Raw genomic sequence first — 20,897 nt, 5'->3', positions numbered from 1 at the left:
CATACTGGACTTAGTGCTTACAAACAGGGACAGTGTTTCTGATGTTACAGTAGGTGATCATCTGGCATCCAGTGATACACTGCATGGTATGGTTTAATATTGAGGCGGGTATAGAGAGGGCTCATTCAAAAGTAAAGGTTCTAGACTTTTCAAAAACTAATTTTGTTTGGATGGGGGATTACGTCAAGGAATTGTCTGGATGGGAATGTCTGGAAGGATTAGAAATACAGTGGGCAAAACTGAAAGGAGCAACAAACCTTTTTGTGAGGCAAGTAAGTAAAAGTAAGAAGAAAAGAAGGCCGCTTTGGTTCTCAAAAGTAGTAGCCGAGAAGGTAAGGAATAAGAGGTTAGCTTCCATAAACTACAAAAGATCACAGAAAGCGGAAGACTGACAAAAATATCTGGAAAAGTTAAGAGAAGTTTGTAGAGTAGTCAGGAAAGCTGCTGTTTGCATGGCACTTTGTTTTAAATTTACTTTATCTGTTTTTTTAAATTGTTTTTTAAGAAAAAATAGGAAAGGGATGTAACCAGTGGTGTGCCTCAAGGTTCTGTTCTTGGGCCTGTTCTTTTTAACATTTTTATAAGCGATATTACCCAAGATTTGCCTCTTTGCGGATGATACCAAAATCTGCAATAGAGTAGATACCCTGGATGGTGTGAATAACATGAAGAAAGACCTGGCGAAGCTTGAAGAATGATCTGAAATTTGGCAGCTTTGTTGCATAACCCAATTATACTTCAGCTTCTGTTCATGGACAGATTAGTTGGCAATAATTTTCTGCTACAGTGTAGAATTCATGGTTCCCTCAACAATGGCAAGTTTTCCAGATCCTGAGAGAGCACAGCATTCCCAGACCATCACACTCTCACCATATTTATCTGTTGCTATGAAATGCTGTATTTGTTTTATGTTAATGGGACTCGCCTGACCATAAAACCTTATTCCCAAGGTGTGCTTTTGCAAATGTGAGATAAGCAGCTGTTTCTTCCCATGAATCCCATCTCTATCTTGTTGTGACGTCATGAGGCTAGAGAGGCCTGCAATTCTTTGCATGATATTATGGAATGTTTTGTGACTTCTCGAATGAGTTATGGCTGCACTGATGGAATAATTGTGACAAGCCAGCTATTCCTGGAATTTCTTTTGATCACGGCATAGAGTTCTTGTAGAAACATCAAGTTGATTAGGTCTCTGTCACAGTTAGGTTCAATATATAATAGGTTTAGATCAGTGGTCTCCAACTCAAACCCTTTGCAGGGCCACATTTTGGATTTGTAGGTACTTGGAGAGCCTCAGAAAATATAGTTAATGTCTTATTAAAGAAATGACAATTTTGCATGAGGTAAAACTCTTTATAGTTTATAAATCTTTCCTTTTGGCTAAGTCTTAATAATAATATTGTAATTTATAGCTAAAGAGACATATGATCAAGAAATGGTTTTATTTTACTTTTGTGATTATGATAAACATACCGAGGGCCTCAAAATAGTACCTGGTGGGCCACATGTGGCCCCCGGGCCGCGAATTTGAGACCACTGGTTTAGATTGAACAGGACTGGCTGTGTTCAATCAGCTGAAAATTTTTTTTTCTTTTTTACCCTTTTTAAATTTTATAGTATTGTAAACCATCTTGGTACACATTGATAGACAGTATATCAAATTTGAAATAAACTTGGAAACTTGAATCTATTTATCAAGTAAATTTGGTCTGTTGGTTGATTATCTAAGGGGACAGCTACTTTTTTACATGAGTAATATGAATATTGAATAACTTCATTCCTTAAATCAGTGTATCGTAAACTGTGTGGAGCGGCGAGATTCTGGGTGTATGTAGGCGAGTCAGCTGGCGCCTCTCCTGCTGTCCGCACCTCCCCACCGGCGTCATGATGGCCTCCGCACATGCGTGAATGTCGATGTGATGATGTCACATATGCACATGACATCATCGCCTCAACGCCTGTGCTTGTGCGCAGACCCTCCAGCCATGGCTTGGAAAAGTTTGTGAGACAGTGTCTTAAATAAATAAAGTAATTGTGTTCACTCAGGTTCCCTTTGTCTAATATTACATTTTTTATTTGATCTATGATATCGCTAAGACGGATCATCCCATTCTCAGTTGATGCTTTTGATGTTGGTGCGGGTGTGCACTCGTTTTGGGAGGCAGCTTTATTTCTTGGGGACAGCCATCACATATGCACCACATTTTCCCCAAGGGAATTTGTCCAGACTTTTCGCACATTGGGTCAATTGTTGGAGGAGGGACAGCTTATTCCATTTCCCCTCATTAATGGAAGAATATGGCTTGTTGCCCCAGGATCTGTTTCATTATAGGCAACTTGAAAGCTTTCTTCTCCGGAAAGCGTTGCCTGACTTGATGTTCTCTGAACAATTGTCTTTGGGGGTTAGTGGTAGGGGTAGTATTACACGGCTATATCAAGCTCAATTGACCCACCTTCCCCCTCCTTTGAAATATAGGCAGCAATGGGAGGGGATATTGGGTAAGAGCTATTCTGATCAGGAATGGGGGCTTATTTTTCGATCATTGCTTAAGGTATCTGTTGCCAGTCGAAAATGGGTATAAGTTATTCTATTGTTGGCATTATACACCGGTGCACCTTCGGGTGATATTTAGCTCTGGTTCGGAGGAGTGCTGGCACAACTGTGTGTGTGTGTGGGGGGGGTACTTTTGAACATATTTGGTGGTCCTGTCCTAAGGCTCAGTCTTATTGGGATACTTTCTTGTGGAAGTGGTGGGTTGGGATGTCCTCAAGTCCATTGAATGTTGTTTGCTGAATGTTGGACCGGCAGATTTGCCCGGCCGCCAGAGGAAATGGGTCCATCTGGTTTTGAAGGCAGGCCGACTGTTATTGGCCGCCGCTTGGAAGCAGCTGATCCTTCCTCTAGTACAGGTGTTGGTGGCCAAGGTGACCTATATAGAACAGATGTCGAAATTGACTGCTCTTCGTCGGAACCAATTGCAGAACTATTGTAAGATCTGGTCCGCTTTTGATCAGTGGCAGCTTGCACAGACTGACTCTGGACACTTACCTTCTTGAGTGGACTTCCTTGGCTGCTTTGGAAGGGTGCTCATGACACACATCCTTCTTGGGGGGGGGGGGGGCTGGAGGGAGGATGAGGGGTGTAGTCTTTTTGTGTTTTCTTAGTATGTACAAAGAATCTGAGTATGTCAGGATTTGCTGTACTATGCCCCTGTTGTGTTAGGGGAGGCTGTGTTCTGTTTATTCAGCTTTTAGATTGTGTTTTAATTGGCTTAATAAAGTTTAAACGTTAAAAAAAACCCCTCTGTCAAAACCGAGCCTGGCCTAGTACTCAGGAAGGACAAAAATCATCCCAAAGTCCATTATATCTTGACAAAAATCACACTATCTAGAGAATCCCAGCAGGAATCCGATATCACGGTTCACAGTCCCTGAATTTTTTAATGCCGATGAATGAATGAGAGAAGGTCCTTGCTGAGTACTGGGCTGGGCTTTTCCTTCACTGATTTGTTAATTGATTTTATACAGGGGGAGTTCCCTTGGTTGGGTAATATTGGTAATTGGAATCGCCCATTATTATAGTGTTGCCCAATTTTCCTGCTTTCCTAATCTCTGAAAACAATTTCTTCATCTGTCTTTCTGACCTGGGGGACCTGTATAAGTCTTCCCTTCACACATGGATTCCAAGCTGCTATCTATGTCATGCAGAATATTAATTTTGTTTGATTCAATTCCCTCTTTAATATATAAAGCAACCCTCCCTCCGATTGGCTAATTTGTACCCTGGTAACACAGTGTCACATTGATTGTCCTCCTTCCATTGAGACTGTTGAAGGAATGGTCTTGTTAATGGTAAATGGACTGGCTTTGAAATTTTTCCATGTATAAATATTTAGGTAATATGAGGAGTGGTGGGTATTTTTCTTTGCTTTTTTGAACATTTAAAAAATGGTCTGAATTACTGTTGGGAGGTATTGCATAATTCTACATGAGGCACTGATGCTGGTTTGGAAACTCTGAAACACTGTCAAGGTTCCAAGTGCTGGCAATATTGCACAGTGATAGAACACCATTTAGCAGTGGTGGTGATTGACATATAGGGCCCGGATTCTGTAAACTGCATCCTGATTGTAGGCAGCTGTAGGCGTCCTACAGCTGTCTAATCAGCCAATCGGGACCCACGTTTTAAAAAAAAAATGCACCCCAGGCAGGCCGCCTATATTGAAGGTGCCTCCGGGAGCCTAGAGAGGCCCGTAAGCCCACCTAAGCTCGTTTAAAACTAGGCGGTATCCTTAAGCGAATCTAGGCGGCCTACATGTCTTCCTAATAAAGCAGGAGACACAATGTAGGCCAGCAAAATGCTGGCCTATATTGTAAGTAGACAGGAATCGGGCAGCCATTAAAAAGTGGCGTCGCAGGCCCCGACGTACCAATAATCAGCAGGCTGCAGTCCTGCGAAGCACCAGCAACCGGCCCAATTAGGGAAATATCCGGGCCCAGGCATTAGCGCTCTTGTGCACCGTGGACCCTGACAAGCAGCAGGCAGCTGTCCACCGACCTCCAGCATTTAAAGGTACCGCCGGGGGGGGGGGAGAGGCTGGGATGGAATTTAACGGTGCTAGGGGGGGGTGTAAAAATGATGATTGGGGGTGCTGGGTCGGAATTTAAAGTTGCTGGGGGGCTGGAATTGAATTTAAATGTGCTGGGGGTATATAAAAGTGATGATTGATTGGGGGGACTGGGATGGAATTTAAAGGTACTGGGGGTATGTGGGGGATGATTTATGGTACTGGGGGCACCTGGGGGTATGGGGGGATGATTTAAAGGATATAGGGGATAATTTAAGGTACTGGGAGGGCATGTGGTTGTATGAGAGGATTATTTAAGGTACTGGGGTCACGTGGGGATATGAGGGATGATTTATGGTACATGGGGGGATGATTTAAGGTACTGGGGGCACTTGGGGGCATGGGGGATGATATAAGGTATATGGGGGACGATTTAAGGTACTGGGAGTACGTGGGGGTATGGGGGATGATTTAAGGTACATGGGGGGATGATTTAAGCTACTGGGGGGTGTGGGGTCTGCCTGCCTGCCTGTCACTAGGCCACTAGGCCTGCCTGCTCTGTGTCCTGCCCCGGCCTACCACTAGACCACCAGAGGGGGGGCAGGGTACAGAGCCTGGCAGGGAAGGGGTTCAGGATGCAGAGCCTAGCAGGGAGAATTTAGTTCAGAATGTTTTTGTTTTCCTCCTCTAAATCTAGGGTGCGTCTTGTGGTCAGATGCGTCTTATGGAGCGAAAAATACGGTAATTAAATTTGCTGCTGCTAACACAGTTATTCAAAGTTGTAAAATTGCAAGAGGACCTTCATGAGACTGGAAGACTGGGCAGCCAAATGGCAGATGACGTTTAATGTGAGCAAGTGCAAAGTGATGCATGTGGGAAAGAGGAGCCCGAACTATAGCTACATTGCTACATGCTGGGTTCTGTGTTAGGCGTCACTGCCCAGAAAAACCCTCAGCTCAGTTCATTGGCAGTAAACAAAGCAACTAGAATGTTAAGAATTATTAGGAAAAGAATGGAAAACAAAATGAGAATCTTATAATGCTTTTGGTGTAATCACAGCTCGAGTACTGGTCAGCACATCTCAAATGAGATATAGTGAAATTAGTAAAGGTACAGCGTAGTGCTGCCTAATTCACTGATTTGAATCGATTCATTTCCCTCAAAAATCAGACTCATTGATTCAGTGAACAGCCCTCCCCCCCTGTGAGGCCTGACATAACTCCAGGGCCTCCTAAAGCAGCAGCGGCAGTGGACAGCTAGCAGACGCTAGCTCTGAACAGGCTTCTTGTGGCCTGCCCTGCTGGGGCCTTCCCTCTGCTGCATCACTGATGATGCGGTAGAGGGAAGTCCTGGCAGGGCAGTCCACAAACAGCGTGTTCAGAGCCTGTATCTGCTAGCAGTCCACTGACACTTCTGCATTAGGAGACTCGACAGTATGTCAGATCTCAGCGGGGGGAAGGGAGGGGGTTCAGTTGGGAAGTGCTGCACAGTTTGATGGGAGGGATGGAAAGCTGCTGCATAGGGGGAAAGAAGAAGAATTGTTGGCCATGGGGTGGGGGAGAGGAAGGGAGTGGAACAAAGAGGTAGAAAGGGGTGAGAGGGAGAAATCCTGCATATGGTGGAGGGTAGGGAGACATGCATGGAGAAGAGAGAGGGAGAAATGTTGGACATAGTTGGTGGAGGGCAGGGAGAGATGAGGCATGGGAAGAGAGAAAGAAATGTTGCACATGATAATGGAGGAGAGGAAGGGAGAGATTCTGCATGGTGGGGGGAGAAGAGAAATGGTAGACAGTGGGAAGGAAACAAATGTTGGATCCTTTTATTTTCTGTTTTGTGATTACAATATGTCAGATTTGAAATGTGTATCCTGCCAGAGCTGGTGTTAACAGAGAGAGGAAAAGTCTATTTTGTTTACACCACAGCGCAGGTGGGGTTGGAGAGGGTAAAGGGAGGTGGGATGGTTGAAGAGGCTACAAAACAAACCTGCCAGAATGTTTGAAAAAAACACCCAGTTGGGCAGGAAAAGCAAATTGAATCGAGAAATTGATTCAATAGGCTGAATTGAATCAAAAGAGTTTTCCCTGAATCGGGCAGCACTAGTACAGAGAACAGCGACGAAAATGATAAAGGAAATGGGATGACTTCACTATGAGGAAAGGCTAAAGCAGCTAGGACCCTTCAGCTTGGAGATATGATAGAGTGGAACAGATATTTACTCTTTCCAAAAATGCTAGGACATTCAATGAAGCTACTAAATAGTAAATGTAAAACAAACTGGAGAAAATATTTCTTCACTTAACATGTAACTAAACTCTGGAATTCCTTCCTGGAGAGTGTGGTAAAAGCAGTTAGCTTAGTAGGGTTTAAAAAAGGTTTGGATAATTTCCTAAAAGAAAAATCCATGAAGCCAGTATTAAGATGGACTTGGGAAAATCCACTGCTTTTGGGGTCTTACCAGGCACTTGGGACCTGGATTGACCACTGTTGGAAATAGGAACCTGGGCTTGATGGACCTTTAGTCTGTCCCAGTATGACAATGCTTTTATTATGTTCTTATGATTTCTGAGGGTGTTTTTCTTTTTTTTTTTTTTTTTTTTAATTAAATTTTTCTTAACCAATACAAAAATTCTGATCAATATACAGCAAAGAAATAAAACAAGATCAGGGAACAGCACATTTATTTCTAAATGATAGCTGTTCCCATAGAGCCACTACCTTGGGCCTCAATGATTGTCCTTTTTTTATGCACAGCAGCTCATGAATTTTACTGTCTTTCTAACTGAAGTGCATGAAAGTATATTCAGCATTCTGCTCCTCTTGAAAACAGATCTTAAAAAAAAAAGCAAGGGACAAAATTATTCATCTTGGGAAATTATTACATGGAGCAGTTTCCTGCCACTAATTTATTTGTTTCCTGTTAAAAGTCCAATTCATGTTGAAACAAATTTGAAGGAAATCAGTGTCCCAGTAGTAAAATAAGTCTAATCAGTGCAACCTGTGCCATCTTGCCAGATCAATACATTTTTCTTGAGAACCAGCACTATAATTTACACCCACCTGTAATAAAAGAAAAGGGAATACAGGAACAGGTTTCCGGTGTACGGCAATAAGAGGAAACTTTGTGATGAGTCACTGACAGAATGGCATAACCTGGAGGAAGATGCTGAATGATTGACTGCAATGGATCTCAGAAGGAAGATGCTAGGTGCTGACTCCCTGAGATCTGAGGAGGAAGTTGTTACTCGTATACGGTGGGTCCTTGAGGAGAAAGATGCTGTACGTTGCATGTTATATGTCAGGAGGAAGATGCAATGTGGTGAATCGCTGACGTCAAGAGTTCTGAGGAGGAAGTTGTTACTCGTATATGGTGGGTCTCTGAGGAGGAAGATGCTGTACATTGCATGTTATATGTCATAGAAACATAGAAAAAGACGGCAGAAAAGGGCTATAGCCCACCAAGTCTGCCCATTCCAAATACTCGCCCCCTGGTTTCACTCCCTTAGGGATCCCATGTGAATATCCCATCTCTTAAAATCCAACACGCTGTTGGCCTCAATCACCTGCAGTGGGAGTTTATTCCAATAATCCACCACTCTTTCAGTGAAGAAGTATTTTCTGGAGTCGCTATGGAACTTCCCTCCCCTGATTTTCAGGGGAGGGAAGATGCTAGGTGCTGACTCCCTGAGATCTGAGGAGGAAGTTGTTACTCATATATGGTGGGTCTCTGAGGAGGAAGATGCTGTACATTGCATGTTATATGTCAGGAGGAAGATGCTATGTGGCGAATCGCTGACGAGAGGTCTGAGGAGGAAGTTGTTGCTTGTATATGGTGGGTTCCTGAGGAGGAAGATGCTGTACGTCACATGTTATATGTCAGGAGGAAGATCATGCTATGTGGTAAATCGCTGACGTTGAGAGATCTGAGAATAAAGTTGTTATATGGAGTGCCCTTTGTGGAGAGCTTTACATGAGGAGGAAGATACTGTTCATTGAACGATTGATAGCAGAACTCCTGAGGAAGATGCTAAATAATGGATCACATTTACTTCTAATCATTTCTCTAGTGCTATTAGACGTAGGTAGCACTGTCCACAATATATGCAGGTGCCTTTTTAGCTTATCTTTTTGATTCAGAGCACCTTGCCTTGAAACATATCTTCTCTCTCCCCTTTCTTTCCTATACTTCCTGCTTAATTTTACTGGTTACCATTTGCAATTGTGAACTGCCTAAATGTGGTGTATGAAGTGTAAAATACACTTGAATGCATTGCTAACAGCTGTGAGAAGTGGGAAATGTATCTGCTCATTTTTCTATAACACCTTTGTAGATTTCAGCAAGTCCATGGAAGGTGCTCATTCTTATGATATACTTGTTGAATCTTGAGTTTGAGATGAGTCTTGACTTGCCTTGCCCTCCAGGAGAGAGAGATGAAAGGGAAATGAACTTCCTGAAACCTGAAATACAGGCACTACTCAATTCAGTCTGAATAATTATGACAGTTACTTTTTAAATGATCTCAAAACTGTAAGAATATAGGAGTAAGGTAGCACTGCCACAGCTGAGGAAATTACTATCTTTTTTTATTGAAAATGCTAAAGGTAGCAACTAAGATCCACACTTTAGCTCTTGTACTGCACACAGGGGATTATTTGGGATGGGCTTTTCAACACTACTACTGTAGACAGACCACAGGGATCCTTTGGACGGATTCCTCAGCAAATAAACTGCAGACAGCAGTTATCTTTTAAAGAGGGCCTCAGTTCTATGGATGGAGCCTTCAGGGAGCTTCTTTTGCAAGGGGCCCTCATTACTCTTATTTCAGACCGTGAGCTTCCTTAGGAAAACTTTATGCAGGGCCCTCAGCTCTCATATTGTGGAGGGTGATCAAATTTTCATTTTGACTTTGGCACTGAAACCGATCCAAGATTCAGGTTCAGCCATGTTTAAGTGTAAGCCCTACCTTAGAAGTCCTGGTGGTCTAGTGGCCTAACTTGGGCTGAAAGGATCCCCAGTTACCTGGATGGGTGTTTCTGTCTGATCATGGGAGAGAGGGAGTGGCTTCTTTTTGTACAATCCCACTCTATTCCTGGACTAGTGGGTTATTTTCCCATATTTGCCAGAGCTTGTAGGAAGTCTCATTACATAATCTTGAGCCCCTCCCCTCTTACCTCAGGACTGCCCCCTAGGAATCCAGTTTCTTTCCTACAAACCAGACAGTAAGAGCTTGTCTTCTCTGCTCGTGTTTATTTTCCTTGGGGTGAGTAAAATATTAGAAAAAAACAGAAGGCAGATAAAGACCATATGGCCTATCTAATCTACTTGACTGTGCCATCTACTATCCCCTTCTCTCACTTGGAGATCCAATGTACTTGTCCCAAGCTTTCTTGAAGTATTCACCACCCTTTCCATGAAAAAGCATTTTCTGAGGTTACTTCTAAATCTCTCCCTTTTACCTTCATCCTATGCCGCTTCGTCTGTGCATTTATACCCTGAGGTATTTCAGTGTTTCTATCATATCTCCCCTCCCTTGCCTTTCCTTCAAAGTACATATATTGAGATATTTAAGTCTGTCCCCTGTACACCTTATGTAGACCACCAACCATTTTAGTAGCCTTCCTCTGGACTGACTCCATCCTTTTTATATCTTTTTGTAGGTGCGATCTCCAGAATTGTACACAATAGTCTAAATGAGGTCTCAGCAGAGTCTTCTACAGGGGTATCAATACTTCCTCGTTCCCACTGGTCATTCTTCTCCCTATGCACTAAAGCATCCTTCTAGCTTTCACCATCCCCTTTTCAACCTGTTTAGCTAGCTTAAGATCATTGCATACTCTCACACTTAAGTCCCGCTCCAATTTTGTACATAAAAATTCTTCTGTACCATTCCCTCAGATTTTTGCAGCCTAAATGTATGACGAGTACTATTAATTTCATATAAGCCATCTCCTTTCTGCTTTGGGTTGCTTCAAAGGACTGGTGTACTGCACAGCATATTTGGTGATGTAAATGTGCCTTGTGCTTGAAAGGTTAAGAAACAATGCTGTAGGTTTCTCTCCTGAAGTTTCCCAACTCTTGGAAAAGGTCATGTTTATAGGAAAGTCAAACTGAAGAATGTGCCAGTAGAAGGCGGCCATGTGGCCCTTCCAGTCTGCCCATCTAAGAGGTCCCACATGCCTGTCACGTGCTTCCTGTCTCCTTAAAGAAGTATTTCCTTAGATTACTTTTAAGTCCACCCCTTCAACTTCATCTTATGCCCCCTCGTTCTAGAGCTTCCTTTCAGTTGAAAGAGTCCTGCCTCCTATGATAGCTTTATAGGGGGGGGAGGTGTCAGATCTGGTGTATGAGGTTATTTGTGATATCAGACCAGTGGCATAGCCAGATAATTTTAGGTGTGCCTGAATCCAAATTTCTCCATGTGTTCACCCTCCACCGCTGTCGTCATCTCTCCTTTCCTCTCCCCCATTGGTGATCCAGCATCTTTCCTGGTTTCTTAACAACCCCCCCCCCCCTCGATGTACTTTTAAAAACTGCTCATTACTGGAGTTAGCCAGAAATGAGCAGCAACTCTCACACGCTGGTCACGCTGTCCCTGGAACTTTGTTTCCACAAAGGCAGCACCAGATCAGACAGAAGGCCCTAAGACTGGTGCGAGCAGTATATGTGAATTATTGTTCACCGATGGCAACCTCCAGAAGTTTTTAAAAGGTACATGGAGGGGGTGGGGGGGAGAGACCTGGAGAGAGGTCAGATTGACAGTGGGAAAGGAAAGGAGAGCTGCTACATGTCTTCAGCTGGTGGGGCTAGAGGATTCCCCACCAGCCACAGCAAGGATGTGCCCACCTAGTCCATCCATGGCTACCCCACTGCATCACTCAAGGCAGACCAATATTAAATAATTTTGTCACCTGGAGGTGGCTGTTGAAATGGTACAGTGGACCTGCAGGCAAGCAGATGACTGAGTACTTTTGGAATATTATAAAGAATGCTTATGGGCAACTGTCTCTGGCATTATTTCTCTATATTTCTGCCTGAATAAAAGCTCAATTGTTGTTCAGAATAGTTGGCTTGGTTTCATCGAAACACTGTATGAGAGTTATCTAGAGCTCCTAGCTAGCTTTTGAAAAGGTAGAAGTGGGGTTGAAAACAGGGTGTCATCAACCAAGGCAATTAACTCAATGGAAGCAAGCAGCTCCAGGATGCTTCCAGATACACAGCCTACACTGGAGGTGGCTTTGGCAGCAGGAGAGCAATTCAGTCATTGCCACTATCTTCCTTTTAAGATATCTCTTCTACCTTCCAAAGTATTTAGATCAATGCTGTCTTGTTAAAATGTTTATTTTATTTTTATTTTTCCTCTAACTCTACTTTTCACTTCTCTATTACCCTCCAGGTACTTTAGTTAGATTGTGAGCCTTCGGGACAGTAAGGGAATTTTCCAAGTACCTTTCTTAATTCTAATCTTAATGTATATTTTCTGTAAACCGCTTAGAACCTAACGGATGTAGCGGTATATAAGAAATAAATTACATTACATTACATTACAATAATGCTTTTGTTCAGGTACCGCTTGGTGCCAGTGTTGTATGCCATCTCTCTGCAGCTGTCGAACCAACCAATAAAGCCCAATAAATAAATCTGGCTCTCTTTCTACCCAGAGGGAGGAGCTTTTCATGGTCTGTGTCATCCTGGTTTGGTTGCGTCCATGCTGTTTCTTGTTTCCTCAAAGCGGCAGAGTGCTATGATGTTAGCTCCCCATATTGATAGACGTGCATGAAAGGCTGAGATCTGCAGGACTCCATCAAGAAGAAAGTCATAACAGATTACAAAGATGTGTAGATTGACATTTGAATTGTTGTAAGCCCATGAAGGACTCGAACGACAAAGTCCAACGTGACCACGTTTGCATAGTTAGAGGCTGCCGAGTGGAAAATAAAAATACAGTTCCATGAACACATCCCCCTGGACACACAGCAGCAAGAGGGAAGTGTGTATAATTGAAGATGTTAGTGTTGCCAGATGGAGTCGAGACATGAGCTGAGATTCTGGGGAACCAGGTTCAAGTCCCACTGCAGCTCCTTGTAACCCTGGGCAAGTCACGTAACCCTCCATTGCTTAGGTAGCGAGCCCACTAGGGACAGGAAAGGTGCCTGCATATAATGTGTGTGGCACTACGTATGTCTAGTAGCAAACAGAAACATGACTGTGGATGAAGGCCAAAAGGCTCATCCGCAGCATCCACTATCTCCTCCTCTCCCTAAGGCAGTGTTTCTCAAACTTTCTCAAGCCGGGGCACACTAAAGGTAGTGGCCATGGCTTGAGGCAACCAGAAGTGCGTAGATGTCACTGTGATGACATCACGCATATGTGTGACATCATCATATCAACGTCTGCACATGTGCAGAGGCCCTCCAGATGGGCCCTGAGACGCCAGTAGGGGGTGCAAGCAGGGAAGAGGGCCGGAGAGAAGGAGAGGCACTGGCCCCAGCTGATTGCCTACAGCAGTGTTTCTCAACTACTTCAAGCTAAGTACCCCCTAAGTCTAAGAAATATCAACTGAGAACCCCAACCACAGACCTCCCTAGGCCCAGGTCCCATCCCCTTTACTAATTGTAATGCAATTTTTCCATTCATTTTTCAAATACACACAATATACACAGCAGATATAAATTCTCAAAACTGACAGATTTCAATCACTATATTGAAAATAAAATCATTTTACCTACTGGCGATCCTCTGCAGGCTGCTGTAATTAGCTTTAAAGGTGAGACCGGGAAGCCAGAGGACGCTAGAGAGAAGGGGGAAACATGCAGGCCTTTGGCAAATCGGGCAGCGCTGGAGCTGTACCACGTAGGAAAGTCAGCTGGCAGGCTCCTCTCTTCCTCAGTTTGAGATACACTGCCCTATCCCATGCTTTCTTTGTCTCCACCAACTCTATTAGGAGACTATTCCACGCATCTACCACCCTTCCTGTAAAAAAAAATATTTGCTTAGATTACTCCAGAGTCTACTACCTTTTAACTTCATCATATGCCCTTTCCTTCCAGAGTTTTCCTCCTGTACATTAATGTCACAGAGATATTTAAACGTCTCTATCATATCCCCTCTCTCTTGTCTAAGTTCTCTAAGTCTGTCCCCATATGATTTATGACAAAGACCACTAACCAGTTTTGTAGCAGCCCTCTGGACCATCCTATTTATATCCTTTTGAAGGTAGTTTCTCCAAAATTGCATGCAATATTCCAAGTGGGGCTTCACCAGTAGTATGGAACTGTTTCTGGTTTTGTACTCTGCAACCTCTTAACTAGACAAAATCTGGTCAAGTTGGGCTTTATATCATTCCCTCATTAGATTGCAACAATAACAAGTGCTCTATTTTCGATACATCATTTTGTTTTAGTGATGTGCTGGGATTCAGCTCCCCATATTGTACAAGGTCTCGGGGCTAGATACACAAACTCTCCAATCGCGTACCGATGGTCACTAAACCAGTTTGGCTGGTTTAGCAACTGACAGAATTTGCTGGCCTGATTCTCAAAATGGCTCACCGCATGGTTTTCCGTTTTCCGATTTTGGCATGTAAACAACCTCATTACTATTTAAATGAGATCAATAATATTAAAACGAGCAATCTGATCGATGACCTAACATTGCATGCCAGAATCGGATTGCAAATGCCAACCCAAAAGAACTGAGCCAACCTCCCAGAAGAAAAGTAGAGACAGGAAGGAGGCCCTACTCCCTCCTGTCTCCATGAGCCAAACCACCCCCCAGTACCCCCCATGCATGAACTTAAAAATCAGCAGGAGGGAATGGGTATCTCTCCTGCCTCCATGAACCCCCTAGGAGGGGGTCTTAAGTGTCTGAGCCAATCAGGGTCTTAGGCCCCTCCCCATGCATCTCAGGATGCACCAGGAAAGGGATGGCCCGCCATTTTGGTGTGGTGGGCTAACTGGGCATTCCTCCAGCTGTCATCTTTCTGTACAAGTACGGGGGGGGGAGCAAGGGGCATCCAGTGGCAGGAGGAAATGGGCATCCCGCCTCCCAATTCTTTCTGGAGTGGAGGGGGTTGGTTAGTTCAGCGGGGGGGGGGGGAGGGCTCATGGAGGGAGTGGGCATCCCTCCTGCCTCTCTTGCAGTGACTCGATTTGCTTTTTTAATGGGGCAAGTATTATGCCCGTGTAACACATATACAACATCTGTGCCATTAAAAAAGGAAGCCCCAAAGCTGAGTGGCAGGAGGCTGTTTTGGGGCTTCCCCTGCCGCTCAGCCAGTTTCTAAGCGACTGATTGGATGGGATTAGAACTGTCCTCAGCATAACTCATTTGTATGGGCAGCCCTTTGAATGTTGATCGCTGTTTAGAAATCAGCCCCAGCAACTCGTGCAGTCTTGGTGACTGTGTTCTATGCATCTAGCACTGAGTTTTAGCTGGAAGGCCAGAACTCAGATCCAGCACTTGGATTATAGCCAAATGACCACAAAAGAACTAAGTGCAGACTCTGAGTCCCTCTGTGGTAAATCCATCCTCAGTCTGGGGTTCAGGGCCTGCACTTAACGAATTTAGTCCAAATTGTTATTTATTTATTCCATTTTATATACCATTCTCCCAAGGGAGTTCAGAACGGTTTACTTTAATTTATTCAGGTCCTCAAGCATTTTCCCCTCACAATCTATCTAATGTACCAGGGTGCTGAGGCTGTAGCTTTAACCACACTGCTCAAACCCTGTGCTTGGAGCTTATTTGCTGGTGTTCTGGATCAGTTGTCAGGCCGGCTTTAGTGACCTGTCTTTTTGCAGGAGTTGCCCTGCTGTCAGATGTGTATCCAGAGCAAATCTTGCCCGTTCTTCTGTCGCAGTACGGAAACTCTGAGAAAAGCCCAGAGAGCAGAATGAAAATGGGCGAAGTACTGATGCGTGGAACCAGAGCTCTGGGTGAGTTGGAGAGAGGGGGCAACCCAGTTTTCAAATTGCACAAGAACTAATGACCAATTCAGATCATTATAATGCAATGTTAAATTTGATAGATTGAATGTCAATATTGAACAAGTATTTATCCTTTAATCTGCCCTTTCTTATATGAAATGTTGATCTATTCCTGTATTTCTTTCTCCACTATGCATTTTGTGATGTGAAGGTTTTCAGACTTCAGAAGTTTATCCTGAGGAAGTTTCTTTGATCAGATACTGGGCATTTGTCTTTTTCAACATGTCTGATTGATGTAACCGCTAGAGCAATCTCCCCACTCTTCTCTTTTCTGCCTGCCTGATGGTTTCTGCTACTTACATTTTTTCTGAGTGTTGAGAGAAGTTTGTTTTTACCTTCATTCATACATTTCTTTGTTCTTTTCCAATTCATGTCACATCCCACTTTCCTTTTCTATGGTGCTTCCAAGGAACTCATGTATTAAGTGTGATCATGTGAATTTGCAAGATGAGATTGGCCAAAAGCACCAGGGCTTCTGGTGACACAGGGTTAGGGGCCCTTTAAGAGAAGGTGGAGGTCTAAAATCCAAGCTTTGGGCTTGGCGTCATCATTTAACTGACAATGGAGCCAGGGTTTGTTTTGCTTTTGCTGAAGAGCGACAGAGATGCATTGAAGACTGCACTCACCAGGATTTTACCATGTCTAGTTAATATTATTTGGTTTCTCTCTCACCTAAAGGAGACCTGGTGTTCCGTTACCGAGACCCCCTAATTCATGCTTTCCTGAGGGGAACGAGAGACCATGACAGCACCCTGAGAGCCAGCAGTCTGGCAAACCTAGGAGAAGTGTGCCAGCGGCTTCAGTTCACTCTTGGCCCCTTGGTTCATGAGGTATGATAGACATCTTAGCTTTTCAAATGTATTTTGGTTGGTTAAAGGACAGGAAGATATGAGCTGGAATCAGTGCGGTCTCAAAGGGACATAACAACTGAACACTCAGACCCTCCCCCCTCTCCAGCTAGTGACAGGAACCGGCAGTAATGAAATGTTACGTTAGGTGGATCAATTTGTCATAAAACGCTCAGTGGCCAGGAGGCTATGGCTCGTGGCTGGGCTGAGTGAGCTGGGAGGCAATCCCAAGTAATCCATGTTGGAATAAGTTTATAATCGTTTAACCCTTTAATTGGCAGATGGTGAAACGGCTCTTTACGTAACTTGATGTTGACCGAGAGCAACAGGCCTTTGGAGATGCAGATCTCCCATAAGAGCTTCTGAGCAACAAGGCCAAATAAAGGGTTAACTAAGTCTGATCCATGCCCTGCGTCTGTTTCAGCATTTGCCAGCAAGTGGATTTTGTTTTGAAATGATTTGCTCTAGTTATCATCCTGTTGCTAGTATTTCTTTTTAAGCTAAAGATAGGTGACAGATTGCGTTTTCCAATCTGGCCTTTTAGAATCCAGGCAATCAGGTTTGAAGCGTGATTACAGCAATTGATTATCGTTAGGAGAATGCCAGACATGAGAAAGGAGATGTTAGACCCTTTCTTCCACTTCTGACCCTGTAGATCACAAATTGGTATTGAACAAATTGAGTGTTTTGATGGTGTATTAATATGAATATCAACACATCTGAAATTGAATGTGGGGAAAACAGTAAGCCCAAGTTGGATCCTAGGGTGGGGAGAGTTTGTTTACAATGTTCTATTCAAAGGTGAGCTGTTACCCTTTGCTGGACCAACAGATACCACCTCTTTCTATGGTTAGTTCATCAGATACACGTAGTTCAGGCTGGTTATTAGAAAATTGCATCCTTTGGTATGTGGGTTTTACTTAAATGATCTTTGCTTAGACTTCAATTGCTACAAAACACAGCAGCAAAAATTGTGTGGAGCTAATAGAAGTCCCATGTTTGATAATTGGCATCTTACGGACCCTTTATTTGTGTGTCTGACTGAACAGGTGGTAATTGTGGATTTCTTGTGTGTGCGCTCATGATAAATGAGCAACCCAAAGTCGATTTTTCTTCCAGATGTGCTTTTCATAATCCTTGCAGGGCAGGGAAACATTTTCTTTTGTCTTATTTTAAAATTGACTGGTTTTGTTTTATTTCTTCATGCATATAAAATGGATTTGTGCATGTAATGCACATTTATACTGGAAGATAAACCCCCGCCCCAAATGAAATGCACTGAAAGGAACAGGTGAAATATTGGGGCATGTGTTTCCTCTTGGCTCATGTAGCAGACAGACTCCGTTTCCTAGGGTTTGTGCTTTGAACTGAAGGCCTTTCTTGACGTACTGCAGTGCTGAATGCTGGTCCCTACTAATACATGTTCTCTCGTTTATCCCCTCTGCTTGTCGTCTTAGGTGACATCCTGCTTGACAGCAGTGGTGAAGATGGATCGTGAGGCTGAAGTACGGAGGGCAGGTGTCCACATGGTGGTTCTGCTGTTTCGTGGTCTCAGTCAGAAAACAACAGAGGTGAACGCTCTCTTTTGCTCCCTCCTCAGCACTGTCCCCCTCCCATTTGTGCATTGTCAGCTGCTCCCTGCGCCTTGTGTCCTACGTGGCTGACACCACTAGTGAAGGTCCACACAGCGCCCACCATTGGGAAAGGGATGCTGAAGACAGCAATGCCACAGAAAGGCAGCCATGTGTTTGATCAGAAGCTACGGGAAGCCATTTCTCTCAGAAAAAAAACATTTTGTCACTATACTAGAATTGCAAAGCACATATCAGACAGTACAGACCCCAGCTCCCACAAACATTAGAGCAGGACACTAGAAAATAATGACCCTTGCCTTCATCCCAGTGTAGTAATTCTGGACTGGTGCTTTTTAGTATTCCCATAGGCTTAATACACCTGCGTTGGTGATTGTGCCTTGCTCAAAGCCAAGTGGACCTATGTGAGAGACCGCTTGGAAGCCCTGTTCAGGGAGCTTGGCCTTTAATTAGGCGCAGGTTAGAAGAATGGCCCTTGGTCAACATATGGTGATTGGCCCTGAGAGAGCTGCATCGGCTGAACAAGTAGGGTCTCATTACTGGAGTAAGAGGAGGTACATTTGGAACAGCAGGGGGTGCTGCAGGGCATCAGTAGAGCTGTGTGTCTCACTACTTGAATAGCAAGTGTGTTGAATGGCAGAGAGAGGTCTCAGCCCTGGAATAAGGTAGGACTGGGGTGACTTGGCATATTATCTTAACTCACTTATACATAGGTTTATTATTTTGATTTCCACAAACCCAGACGTTTTGAAAATACAGCTTCAAGAAGAACGGAAAATTATGTCAGGGTCCTGGAGAGGTGCCATGTATTTTGGCAGTTCTACATTGCTGAAGACAGGCTTTCTTTCACATCATTAAGACAAGTTGAGGTTAGAAGATATCAAAAGTCTGAAATAGAAAAAGAAAATATTTCTCTTTAGTTATTGGACACTGTTGCCTTAGCAAAAGGACACCTCACTGTTTTGGGTTCAGTCACAGGATGGCGGAAGCCTTCAAAGTCATTCACATCAAAATATGTGTTAAAAACGTCAGCATGTGATAATAAACTGAGCAAAGTCTGACATTTTGGAAAGAAATGTGCTCCTTTCCACAGCTAGTGCTTTAGAATTTGATCTGTGTAGACTAAAGACGTTTGACTAGGGTGTGGAGAAGGGATCAGGGCATTGACCCCCCCACTCCCCCAAATCAGTCTTTTGCTACAGGACCAGCTCTTGAAGTTTCTTACTACAAAACTGACCCAGCAGCAGGAGATGGCGTCAAATTGCATGCATCTCCTCAGTGAGCGATTGAGACGTGCAGAGAGAAGCAGCCTCCTGTCACTGCTGTCAGGGCTTCTGCTGGGGGATTATTTTTTCTTTTTTTTTAATGGCACAGATATTTTTCATGTATTACATATGCAAAGTATCTGCCCAATGAAAAAAAAGCCTCCCGACAGCGCTTCTCTACCCGACAAAGCACCCCCTCCCTTTGTCCCCAAACCCCCCAAAATGGCAGGAGGAATGCCAATCAGGGACTTCCTAAGGCTCCTCCCAAGGCACCCGAGCTAGTCAGGGCCTTTGGCCCCTCCCCTTGCATCACATGATGCACCAGGGAGGGGCCTAAGGCCCACATTGCGCAGGAGCAAGCTGGAGGAGCAGGAGGTGGTGGTAGGAGGGAGTGGGCATCTCTCCTGCCATTTTTTGGGGTTCAGGGAGGGAGGGGGCACTGTTGGGAGGCTTTTCTTTTTCATTTTTTTTTTATTGGGCAGATATTTTCTGTGTATAATACACACAAAATGTCTGAGCCATTGCAAACCCCCCCCCAAAAAAAAAAAACCAAAAAAAAAAACAGGCAGACCTGTTGGTAACACAGTTATCGACAGGTCTACAGCAGTCGGGTTTTAAGATCATAAAACCCGATGCAAAATAGCCAGGCAAATGTAAGTGAATCAATCGCTTGGTTATTTTGCATGGCCGGATCGGAAAATGGGCGATCAAGGGGGAAAACACGCAGTGGGCTGTTTTGTGTATCGGGTGGGTTAGCAGCGATCGCTGACTTTAGTGAATCTGGGCCATAGTAAGCTATTATTGTGCCCTGTGCAAATCACTCACCGTGGTTCCCCCTCCTCCCCTGTTTGGGGTGGTAAGGTGTAAGGGGAAATACCCTAGCTCTCTTTTTGAGGAATGTGTGTTACAGAATAGAGGTGCAGAATCCAGGTTTCTTGGATGATGCTGATACTAGCGTCTGGGGGGGGGTTATGCACAGAAGGCTCTTGGGACTTTTCTAAGTGGTTTTTATTGCTTACTTAAAGGCAGAGGGGAGTGGGCATGACGTATGAAAATGTCATTTTGTCTTGCTGCTCCGGAGTCACACCAGTGTAGCTGTTCCAAGCAGTGCTTCACCAGGAAGGAGGGGAGGTGTAATTTGAATCTCCCCTGGAGGCAGAAAAAAGATAATCCCAGCTCTGCATTTCAGATTCAGTCCAGCAGGATTCCTTGCTCTGTCCTTCATCTGACCTGCTGTTGGGTTGTGATGTGCTTCCTCCTTTGTCTGCAGTGCTCATTTTGGGTTGCGTCTGTCCCTCTCCTCACTGCCTTCATACAATGGAAGGTCTTTGCCACACAGGATGCTGGAGTCTGGGTGTGACCTGCCCTCCTTTGCATCCCCAGATCTGAGGGATTTGATGGCAATTTCTCTTTGATGTGGGATTTACTGGGAAGGAGTCACCAGGACAGTTCCCGAAGGATCTGGCCATGTTAAAAGCCAAGCCTTGCCACCGACCCTCTGCCAGAAGAAAGGCGATGACCGACATACTTCTTTCTGCACGTGTGTTCTCTGTTTCTAAAACGTGCTAGGAACGGATAGTCACCTGCTGGAAAACGGAACAGTAGAGATCGGAGGCCATCAAGAGCCCAAAGGTGTCGGTA

The 20,897-nt window shown here is 44.2% G+C and overlaps 1 protein-coding gene across 1 annotated transcript in view; it reads left to right on the top strand.

The window, feature by feature from the left end:
* Nucleotides 1-20,897, top strand: part of TANGO6 (transport and golgi organization 6 homolog) — a 115,487-nt gene that overhangs the window by 83,450 nt on the left and 11,140 nt on the right. The window contains exons 15-17 of the mRNA XM_033940145.1: nt 15,366-15,500; nt 16,230-16,381; nt 17,857-17,970. Coding sequence (XP_033796036.1) covers nt 15,366-15,500; nt 16,230-16,381; nt 17,857-17,970 — 401 coding nt within the window. The remainder of the gene's footprint in view (nt 1-15,365; nt 15,501-16,229; nt 16,382-17,856; nt 17,971-20,897) is intronic.

Source organism: Geotrypetes seraphini, chromosome 4 (assembly GCF_902459505.1).
Source record: "Geotrypetes seraphini chromosome 4, aGeoSer1.1, whole genome shotgun sequence".
Classification (NCBI taxonomy): Eukaryota; Metazoa; Chordata; class Amphibia; order Gymnophiona; family Dermophiidae; genus Geotrypetes; species Geotrypetes seraphini.
Note: the sequence above shows the minus strand (reverse complement) of the source record. Positions and strands in the feature narration are given on the sequence as shown.